Source organism: Oncorhynchus gorbuscha, linkage group LG10 (genome assembly GCF_021184085.1).
Source record: "Oncorhynchus gorbuscha isolate QuinsamMale2020 ecotype Even-year linkage group LG10, OgorEven_v1.0, whole genome shotgun sequence".
Taxonomy (NCBI): domain Eukaryota; kingdom Metazoa; phylum Chordata; class Actinopteri; order Salmoniformes; family Salmonidae; genus Oncorhynchus; species Oncorhynchus gorbuscha.
The window spans coordinates 2,779,945-2,791,818 of record NC_060182.1 but is presented as its reverse complement, the minus strand read 5'-3'; the positions used below and the strand labels follow the sequence as shown (position 1 = coordinate 2,791,818).

At 40.3% G+C, this 11,874-nt stretch overlaps 1 protein-coding gene across 1 annotated transcript in view; it reads left to right on the top strand.

Annotated features, from left to right (window-relative positions):
• The window catches only part of LOC124045453 (CXXC-type zinc finger protein 1-like), a 22,180-nt gene extending 10,516 nt beyond the window's left edge, over window positions 1-11,664 (top strand). Inside the window, exons 9-15 of the mRNA XM_046364751.1 lie at window positions 1,110-1,312; window positions 4,414-4,621; window positions 4,929-5,042; window positions 5,124-5,173; window positions 10,014-10,110; window positions 10,988-11,140; window positions 11,518-11,664. Coding sequence (XP_046220707.1) covers window positions 1,110-1,312; window positions 4,414-4,621; window positions 4,929-5,042; window positions 5,124-5,173; window positions 10,014-10,110; window positions 10,988-11,140; window positions 11,518-11,664 — 972 coding nt within the window. The remainder of the gene's footprint in view (window positions 1-1,109; window positions 1,313-4,413; window positions 4,622-4,928; window positions 5,043-5,123; window positions 5,174-10,013; window positions 10,111-10,987; window positions 11,141-11,517) is intronic.
• The last annotated feature ends 210 nt before the right edge of the window (window positions 11,665-11,874 follow it).

Sequence of the window (11,874 nt, the reverse complement as noted above, 5' to 3'; positions counted from 1 at the left end):
TAGAGAAATATATTATAAAGATTTTATAGAGAGATATACTATAGAGAGATATATTATAGAGACATATTATAGAGAGATTTATTATAGAGACATATTATAGAGATTTTATAGAGAGACATATTATAGATATATTATAGAGAGATATATTATTAAGAGATATATTATTGAGAAATATATTATAGAGAGATATATTATAGAGAAATATATTATAGAGAGATATATTATAGAAACATTAGAGAGATCTATTATATAGAGATATATTATAGAGATATTATAGAGAGATATATTATAGAGATATTATAGAGAGATATATTATAGAGATATTATAGAGAGATATATTATAGAGAGATATATTATAGAGAGATATATTATAGAGATATTATAGAGAGATATATTATAGAGATATTATAGAGAGATATATTATAGAGATATTATAGAGAGATATATTATAGAGATATATTATAGAGAAATATATTATAGAGAGATATATTATAGAGAGATATATTATAGAGAAATATATTATAGAGAGATATATTATAGAGAAATATATTATAGAGAGATATATTATAGAGAAATATATTATAGAGAGATATATTATAGAGAGATATATTATAGAGAAATATATTATAGAGAGATATATTATAGAGAAATATATTATAGAGAAATATATTATAGAGAGATATATTATAGAGAGATATATTATAGAGAAATATTATAGAGAGATATATTATAGAGAGAGATATTATAGAGAAATATATTATAGAGAGATATATTATAGAGAAATATATTATAGAGAGATATATTATAGAGAGATATATTATAGAGAGATATATTATAGAGAGATATATTATAGAGAGATATATTATAGAGAGATATATTATAGAGAGATATATTATAGAGAGATATATTATAGAGAGATATTATAGAGAGATATATTATAGAGAGAGATATTATAGAGATATAGAGATATATATTATAGAGACATATATTAGAGATATTATAGAGAGAGATATTATAGATATATGATACACGGTTGACTATTTCTGTAGTGCTCAGTTGACTGAAGTCCAGTCAATCCAACCACCTCCTATATTGTCCCTGGTTTCCAGAAAGAGGTGCGTCGCCAGAAGCAGAAGTACCGTGAGCGACTGAAGCACAGTGAGAGGGGTGGCGGGGGCGGCGGCGAGGCTCGGGGGGACAGTGGTGGAGGAGGAGGGGGGATGAGACAGTGCTTGGGACCAGGGTGTGTGGAGGTCGCCAGGGCTGGCTCCAAATACTGCTCAGAGGACTGCGGCATGAAACTGGCTACCAAGTAAGAGGAATTACTTATTAAACACACAACAGAGTCATTCACGAAAACAATGTACTGTCAATTAAGTAGCAAACCCTTAATCAATGTAAAATATTTATTGTCTGAATCACTTAACGTTATGTTAAAACAGTTTTAAAAAATGTTTTATCACAAACAGAATATAGTCTTTAAATGCATTGATTGGGCCTGTTTGTCTGATGAGTGTAGGAAACTTGTAGGAAACTTGAAGGAAACTTGTAGGAAACTTGTAGGAAACTTGAAGGAAACTTGTAGGAAACTTGTAGGAAACTTGAAGGAAACTTGTAGGAAACTTGAAGGAAACTTGAAGGAAACTTGAAGGAAACTTGTAGGAAACTTGAAGGAAACTTGTAGGAAACTTGAAGGAAACTTGAAGGAAACTTGAAGGAAACTTGTAGGAAACTTGAAGGAAACTTGAAGGAAACTTGTAGGAAACTTGTAGGAAACTTGTAGGAAACTTGTAGGAAACTTGAAGGAAACTTGAAGGAAACTTGTAGGAAACTTGAAGGAAACTTGAAGGAAACGTGTAGGAAACTTGTAGGAAACTTGTAGGAAACTTGAAGGAAACTTGAAGGAAACTTGTAGGAAACTTGTAGGAAACTTGTAGGAAACATGATGAGAGTAGGACACTTGAAGGAAACTTGAAGGAAACTTGTAGGAAACTTGAAGGAAACTTGAAGGAAACTTGAAGGAAACTTGTAGGAAACTTGTAGGAAACTTGAAGGAAACTTGAAGGAAACTTGTAGGAAACTTGAGGAAACTTGAAGGAAACTTGAAGGAAACTTGTAGGAAACTTGAAGGAAACGTGTAGGAAACTTGTAGGAAACTTGTAGGAAACTTGAAGGAAACTTGAAGGAAACTTGTAGGAAACTTGTAGGAAACTTGTAGGAAACATGATGAGAGTAGGACACTTGAAGGAAACTTGAAGGAAACTTGAAGGAAACTTGTAGGAAACTTGTAGGAAACTTGTAGGAAACTTGAAGGAAACTTGATGAGAGTAGGACACTTGAAGGAAACTTGTAGGAAACTTGAAGGAAACTTGAAGGAAACTTGTAGGAAACTTGAAGGAAACTTGAAGGAAACTTGTAGGACACCTTTTGGACATGTATCTGTTTCCATCTGTCTCTCTGCCCGTCCTTATGTCCCCCACCAACCAGCCGTATCTATGAGAATACAGCAGCGACAGCAGGCTCCCTGCCTTCAGAAAGTATTCAGACCCCTTGACTTACTCCACATTTTACCGTGATACAGCCATCTACACACAATAAAGTAATGACCAAGTGTTTTTGTTGTATTTTTGTATTTTTGTATTTTTTTCCCATTTTTTTTCTTCTTGTTTTTCAATCAAAAAAATAAAACAAAACACATCAATTATAAATAATATAATCAAAATAGAATATCTAACAAAACAAACATATTTCCAGCTTTAGCTGAGACGGCTAACAAATAAATGTGTCTTACACAACATGTGTATACACTCCTTTCCCTAATCACTGCATTCACTCTGTTTGAGATGTAGTTGAGTAGTGGAGACCAGAGTTTATCAAACCCTGTCTCTTGTGGAGGTCATAAGTGAGCTTTTCAAGAGGGAGGAAGTCAACAATCTGGTCAATCCACATTTTAAATGATGAGAGAAGAATTAGAAGCCCACAGCTGGAAAAAATATATTTCTTAGTAAAATATGTGATAGTCATAAACACATTTTCTCTGTCTGGATCAAGAACAAAGTCCTGAGACACGGGATCATATCAATCTGTTCATCTAGTATGTTCTGTGCAGCAGTATGTATAGTTTGCCAAAATATGGTAACCTCTCTACAACTCTAAAACACATAGGTTCCGCTTTCAGAGGTACATCTTTTACAATCAGGTTAATCGTCTATTCATTCTATGGAGTCTCACTGGGGTGTAATAAAATGTGTATTGCATTTTAAAATCAGATTCATCAGGCTACCCTACCACCTCTACACTCTAACCACTAGGCTACCTGCCTCCTCTACACTCTAACCACTAGGCTACCTGCCTCCTCTACACTCTAACCACTAGGCTACCTGCCTCCTCTACACTCTAACCACTAGGCTACCTGCCTCCTCTACACTCTAACCACTAGGCTACCTGCCACCTCTACACTCTAACCACTAGGCTACCTGCCACCTCCACACTCTAACCACTAGGCTACCCTACCTCCTCTACACTCTAACCACTAGGCTACCTGCCACCTCTACACTCTAACCACTAGGCTACCTGCCACCTCTACACTCTAACCACTAGGCTACCTGCCACCTCCACACTCTAACCACTAGGCTACCCTACCTCCTCTACACTCTAACCACTAGACTACCTACCTCCTCTACACTCTAACCACTAGGCTACCCTGGGTACTATTCGTGTTGTTGTTTGTTTAGTGTTTTCCAATTTTCCCAGAAGTTGTTAGATTCCATGAATTCTTCAGTTTCATACAGTTTCTGACATGCTGTTCCTTCTTTTTCCGTAGTGTATTTCTGTATTGTTTTAGTGATTCACCATAGTGAAGGCGTAGACTCAGGTTTTCCGGGTCTCTATGTTTTTGGTTGGACAGGTTTCTTAATTTGTTTCTTAGGTTTTTGCATTCTTCATCAAACCATTTGCCATTGTTGTTAATTTTCTTAGGTTGTCTGTTTGACATTTTTTAGATTTGATAGGGAAGCTGAGAGGTCAAATATACTGTTTAGGTTTTCTACTGCCAAGTTTACACCTTCACTATAACAGTGAAACAATTTGTCCAGGAAATTGTCTCTCTGTCCCCCTCCCACCAGTCGTATCTATGAGATCTTACCCCACCATCTGTTCTGTCTATTCTCTCTCTTTCTCTCTCTCTCTATATATATCTATATCTTTCACTCTCTATCTCTCTTTATCTTTCTCTCTATCTTTCTCTATCTCTCTCCATCTCTTTCGCATTCTCTTTCTCTCTCTATATATATATCTATATCTTTCACTCTCTATCTCTCTATCTCTATCTCTTTCTCTCTCTCTCTCCATCTCTTTCGCGTTCTCTTTCTCTCTCTATATCTCTCTCTGTCTCTGTCTCTCTGTCCCCACCAGTCGTATCTATGAGATCTTGCCTCAGAGGATACAGCAGTGGCAGCAGTCTCCCTGTATAGCCGAGGAGCAGGGCAAGAGGCTGCTGGAGCGAATCAGGAGAGATCAGCAGTCAGCCCGCCTGAGACTCACGGACATGGAGAAACGCTTCCACGAGCTGGAGGGGATCATCGCCAAGGCTAAGCAACAGGTGGTGCAACAGGACGAAGAGGTGAGAGAGAGAGAGAGAGAGAGAGAGAGAGAGAGAGAGAGAGAGAGAGAGAGAGAGAGAGAGAGAGAGAGAGAGAGAGAGAGAGAGAGAGAGAGAGAGAGAGAGAGAGAGAGAGAGAGAGAGAGAGAGAGAGAGAGAGAGAGAGAGAGAGAGAGAGAGAGAGAGAGAGAGAGAGAGAGAGAGAGAGAGAGAGAGAGAGACATATACACAGCCTCATACACAGCCTCATACACAGCCTCATACACAGCCTCATACACAGCCTCATACACTTTGCACTTTGTTTTATATATTTGTTGCTCTCTTTTAGGTGAATGAGGCAGAAGGGGACACAGATACAGACCTGCAGATATTCTGCGTGTCCTGCAGTCACCCCGTCAACCCCAAGGTGGCGCTAAGACACATGGAGAGATGCTACGCTAAGGTCAGTAGGTCAAAAACATTTCAGCAGCAATGTGTTGTAATAAAACTGTGCTGTATTAAATGTGTTGTTTTCCTTGTGCAGTATGAGAGCCAGACCTCCTTCGGCTCCATGTACCCCACACGCATCGAAGGGTAAGGACCAATCCCACCGGCAACATCACCTACGACTGACACCAAATGTCAATGAAATTGATGGAAAATTGTTACATTTACATTCTAGTCATTTATCCACAGTGACATAAATTTAGTATATTCATTTTCAGATAGCTAGGTGAGACAACCACATATCACAGTAGTTAGTATATTCATCTTCAGATAGCTAGGTGAGACAACCACATATCACAGTAGTTAGTATATTCATCTTCAGATAGCTAGGTGGGACAACCACCTATCACAGTAGTTAGTATATTCATCTTCAGATAGCTAGGTGAGACAACCACATATCACAGTAGTTAGTATATTCATCTTCAGATAGCTAGGTGAGACAACCACATATCACAGTAGTTAGTATATTCATCTTCAGATAGCTAGGTGAGACAACCACCTATCACAGTAGTTAGTATATTCAGATAGCTAGGTGAGACAACCACATATCACAGTAGTTAGTATATTCAGATAGCTAGGTGGGACAACCACATATCACAGTAGTTAGTATATTCAGATAGCTAGGTGGGACAACCACATATCACAGTAGTTAGTATATTCATCTTCAGATAGCTAGGTGAGACAACCACATATCACAGTAGTTAGTATATTCAGATAGCTAGGTGAGACCACATATCCCAGTAGTTAGTATATTCAGATAGCTAGGAGGGACAACCACATATCCCAGTAGTTAGTATATTCAGATAGCTAGGTGGGACAACCACATATCACAGTAGTTAGTATATTCAGATAGCTAGGTGAGACAACCACATATCACAGTAGTTAGTATATTCAGATAGCTAGGTGAGACCACATATCCCAGTAGTTAGTATATTCAGATAGCTAGGTGAGACCACATATCCCAGTAGTTAGTATATTCAGATAGCTAGGTGAGACAACCACATATCACAGTAGTTAGTATTTTCAGATAGCTAGGTGGGACAACCACATATCACAGTAGTTAGTATATTCAGATAGCTAGGTGAGACAACCACATATCACAGTAGTTAGTATATTCAGATAGCTAGGTGAGACAACCACATATCACAGTAGTTAGTATATTCATCTTCAGATAGCTAGGTGAGACAACCACATATCACAGTAGTTAGTATATTTATCTTCAGATAGCTAGGTGAGACAACCACATATCACAGTAGTTAGTATATTCAGATAGCTAGGTGAGACAACCACATATCACAGTAGTTAGTATATTCAGATAGCTAGGTGAGACAACCACATATCCCAGTAGTTAGTATATTCAGATAGCTAGGTGAGACAACCACATATCACAGTAGTTAGTATATTCATCTTCAGATAGCTAGGTGAGACAACCACATATCACAGTAGTTAGTATATTCAGATAGCTAGGTGAGACAACCACATATCACAGTAGTTAGTATATTCATCTTCAGATAGCTAGGTGAGACAACCACATATCACAGTAGTTAGTATATTCAGATAGCTAGGTGGGACCACATATCACAGTAGTTAGTATATTCATCTTCAGATAGCTAGGTGAGACAACCACATATCCCAGTAGTTAGTATATTCAGATAGCTAGGTGAGACAACCACATATCCCAGTAGTTAGTAGTTAGTATTTTCAGATAGCTAGGTGAGACAACCACATATCACAGTAGTTAGTAGTTAGTATTTTCAGATAGCTAGGTGAGACAACCACATATCACAGTAGTTAGTAGTTAGTATTTTCAGATAGCTAGGTGAGACAACCACATATCACAGTAGTTAGTAGTTAGTATTTTCAGATAGCTAGGTGAGACAACCACATATCCCAGTAGTTAGTATATTCAGATAGCTAGGTGAGACAACCACATATCACAGTAGTTAGTATATTCAGATAGCTAGGTGGGACAACCACATATCACAGTAGTTAGTATATTCAGATAGCTAGGTGAGACCACCACATATCACAGTAGTTAGTATATTCAGATAGCTAGGTGGGACAACCACATATCACAGTAGTTAGTATATTCAGATAGCTAGGTGAGACCACCACATATCACAGTAGTTAGTATATTCAGATAGCTAGGTGGACAACCACATATCACAGTAGTTAGTATATTCAGATAGCTAGGTGGGACAACCACATATCACAGTAGTTAGTATATTCATATTCAGATAGCTAGGTGAGACAACCACATATCCCAGTAGTTAGTATATTCAGATAGCTAGGTGAGACAACCACATATCCTAGTAGTTAGTATATTCAGATAGCTAGGTGAGACAACCACATATCACAGTAGTTAGTATATTCAGATAGCTAGGTGAGACAACCACATATCACAGTAGTTAGTATATTCATCTTCAGATAGCTAGGTGGGACAACCACATATCCTAGTAGTTAATATATTCAGATAGCTAGGTGGGACAACCACATATCACAGTAGTTAGTATATTCAGATAGCTAGGTGAGACAACCACATATCACAGTAGTTAGTATATTCAGATAGCTAGGTGAGACAACCACATATCCCAGTAGTTAGTATATTCAGATAGCTAGGTGAGACAACCACATATCCTAGTAGTTAGTATATTCAGATAGCTAGGTGAGACAACCACATATCCCAGTAGAGCTGGGACGTGATCTACACCTACCACTGGTCTCAGGTATTTTACTGATATCGTAGCCTAAAGAAATGTGACGTTTGAAAGGAAATAGGTAATATGCTAATGGGAACAACCATGAATGTTAATACTACAACCATCAAACTAGTTGTAGTGCAGTCGTGGCCAAAAGTTTTGAGAATGACACAAATATTAATTTCCACAAAGTTTGCTGCTTGTCTTTACATATTTTTGTCAGCTGTTACTATTGTCACGCCTTGGTCTTAGTATTTTGTGTTTTCGTTATTTATTTGGTCAGGGTGTGACATGGGTTATTTTGGTGTGTTTTTGTCTTAGGGGTTTTGTGGGGTGTCTACGTAGTCTATGGCTGCCTGAGGCGGTTCTCAATCAGAGGCAGGTGTTTATCGTTGTCTCTGATTGGGAACCATATTTAGGCAGCCATATTCTTTGAGTGTTTGGTGGGTGATTGTTCCTGTCTTTGTGTTTGCACCAGATAGGGCTGTTTCGGTTTTCGTTATTTCATTTAGTTATTTTTGTAGTTTCTGTATATATAGTTTTCCTTCATTAAAATATCATGAATCATCATCACGCTGCATTTTGGTCCGATTCTTGTTCCACCTCTTCGTCAGAGGAGGAGATAGAAGAGAGCCGTTACAACTATGGAATACTGAAGTATAATTACAAGCATTTCGTAAGTGTCAAGGGCTTTTATTGACAATTACATTAAGTTGATGCAAAGAGTCAATATTTGTAGTGTTGACCCTTCTTTTTCAAGACCTCTGCAATCCACCCTGGCATGTTGTCAATTAACTTCTGGGCCACATCCTGACTGATGGCAGCCCATTCTTGCATAATCAATGCTTGGAGTTTGTCAGAATTTGTGGGTTGTTGTTTGTCCACCCGCCTCTTGAGGATTGACCACAAGTTCTCAATGGGATTAAGGTCTGGGGAGTTTCCTGACCATGGATTCAAAATATCGATGTTTTGTTCCCCGAGCCACTTAGTTATCATTTTCGCCTTATAGCAAGGTGCTCCATTATGCTGGAAAAGGCATTGTTCGTCACCAAACTGTTCCTGGATGGTTGGGAGAAGTTGCTCTCGGAGGATGTGTTGGTACCATTCTTTATTCATGGCTGTGTGAGTGAGCCCACTCCCTTGGCTGAGAAGCAACCCCACACATGAATGGTCTCAGGATGCTTTACTGTTGGCATGACACAGGACTGATGGTAGCGCTCACCTTGTCTTCTCCGGACAAGCTTTTTTCCGGATGCCCCAAAAAAATCGGAAAAGGGATTCATCAGAGAAAATGACTTTACCCCTGTCCTCAGCAGTCCAATCCCTGTACCTTTTGCAGAATATCAGTCTGTCCCTGATGGTTTGTGGCTTCTTTGCTGCCCTTCTTGACACCAGGCCATCCTTCAAAAGTCTTCACCTAACTTTGCGTGCAGATGCACTCACACCTGCCTGCTGCCATTCCTGAGCAAGCTCTGTACTGGTGGTGCCCCGATCCCGCAGCTGAATCAACTTTAGGAGATGGTCATGGCACTTGCTGGACTTTCTTGGGCGCCCTGAAGCCTTCTTCACAACACTTGAACCGCTTTCCTTGAAGTTCTTGATGATCTGATAAATGGTTGATTTAGGTGCAATCTTACTGGCAGCAATATACTTGCCTGTGAAGCCCTTTTTGTGCAAAGCAATGATGACGGCATGTGTTTCCTTGCAGGTAACCATGGTTGACAGAGGAAGAACAATGATTCCAAGCACCACCCTCCTTTTGAAGCTTCCAGTCTGTTATTCGAACTCAATCAGCATGACAGAGTAATCTCAAGCCTTGTCCTCATCAACACTCACACCTGTGTTAACGAGAGAATCACTGACATGATGTCATCTGGTCCTTTTGTTGCAGGGCTGAATTGCAGTGGAAATGTTTTTTTTTGTGCGATTCAGTTCATTTGCATGGCAAAGAGGAACATTGCAATTTATCTGATCACTCTTCATTACATTCTGGAGTATATGCAAATTGCCATCATGCAGACTGAGGCAGCAGACTTTGTGAAAATGTATATTTGTGTCATTCTCAAACCTTTGGCCGGGACTGTAGTTTAAAGAGTTGTTACTGTTTGATATACTGAGTGGATAAATCACACTCGTAGTAAGTACATTTTTACTCAATCAAGTAGTTCGTAGGAAAGGAGAGTGTTATTTACTTGAGTTAGTTAGTTGTTTATTTTCTCTCTCCGCAGTGCAACCAGACTGTTCTGTGACGTATACAACCCTCAGAGTAAAACCTACTGTAAGAGACTGCAGGTGTTGTGTCCTGAACACTCTAGAGACCCCAAGGTAGGTTTAGACCCTAAGGTAGGTTTAGACCCTAAGGTAGGTTTAGACCCTAAGGTAGGTTTAGACCCTAAGGTAGGTTTAGAACCCAAGGTAGGTTTAGACCCTAAAGTAGGTTTAGACCCTAAGGTAGGTTTAGACCCTAAGGTAGGTTTAGACCCTAAGGTAGGTTTAGAACCCAAGGTAGGTTTAGAACCCAAGGTAGGTTTAGAACCCAAGGTAGGTTTAGACCCTAAAGTAGGTTTAGACCCTAAAGTAGGTTTAGACCCTAAGGTAGGTTTAGACCCTAAGGTAGGTTTAGACCCTAAGGTAGGTTTAGAACCCAAGGTAGGTTTAGAACCCAAGGTAGGTTTAGAACCCAAGGTAGGTTTAGACCCCAAGGTAGGTTTAGACCCCAAGGTAGGTTTAGACCCCAAGGTAGGTTTAGACCCCAAGGTGGTAGGTTTAGACCCCAAGGTGGTAGGTTTAGACCCCAAGGTGGTAGGTTTAGACCCCAAGGTGGTAGGTTTAGCACCCCACAAGGTAGGTTTAGATCCTATAAGGTAGGTTTAGATCCTATAAGGTAGGTTTAGATCCTATAAGGTAGGTTTAGATCCTATAAGGTAGGTTTAGCACCCCAAGTTAGGTTTTAGAACCCAAGTTAGGTTTTAGAACCCAAGGTAGGTTTTAGAACCCAAGGTAGGTTTTAGAACCCAAGGTAGGTTTAGAATCCAAGGTAGGTTTCTCTCACCTTCTCATCTATTTATAAGCCTTGATCCTACACATCATCTTCAGAACAATAAACGCCATTTGGCATTTTATTCAGTTCAATAACACATTATGACTCCAGGACCGTTATGTTTCAGTGGTCCCTCCCACCTGAGCCCTGTCTCCTAACCAGGTTACTGTGGACGAGGTGTGTGGCTGTCCTCTGGTGAGAGACGTCTTCCAGGCCACAGGAGAGTACTGCCGGGTGTCGAAGCGCAAGTGTAACAAGCATTACTGCTGGGAGAAACTGAGGAGGGCTGAGGTGGACCTGGAGAGAGTCAGAGTGGTCAGTGTCATAATAATCATAGGTTACGTTAAGTCAGTCTCTCATATGTAGTATTTCAGGCCCTTTTTAGCTGTTTAACTGTTTAAGTAAGTAGCCATTCTCTCATATGACTTGTCCTCTCCTTCGTCACCTCTCCTCTTGTCCTCTCCTTCGTCCCCTCTCCTTCGTCCCCTCTCCTTCGTCCCCTCTCCTTCGTCCCCTCTCCTTCGTCCCCTCTCCTTGTCCTCTCCTTCTTGTCCCCTCTCCTTGTCCTCTCCTTCTTGTCCTCTCCTTCTTGTCCTCTCCTTCTTGTCCTCTCCTCTTGTCCTCTCCTTCGTCCCCTCTCCTCTTGTCCTCTCCTTCGTCCCCTCTCCTTCGTCCCCTCTCCTCTTGTCCAGTGGTACAAGCTGGACGAGCTCTTTGAGCAGGAGAGGAACGTCCGAACAGCCATGACCAATAGAGCAGGTCTCCTGGCCCTCATGCTGCACCAGACCATCCAGCACGACCCTGTTACCACCGACCTCCGCACCGCCAAGGATAGGTAGACCCCCAATTCTCCTTCCCATGACCCTTGAACTATCCCCTGACCACGGACCTCCTATGGTTACTACTGACTTACGTACCGCCAAGGATATGTAGAGGACCACCCCCCCCCCCCCGATCACGAGCCTCTGCATCTTCTCAGGACAGATAGACACCTCCCCCCCACAAGACCCTCAACACCACGACCCTGGCGGTGGCTCAGTCACCACAAT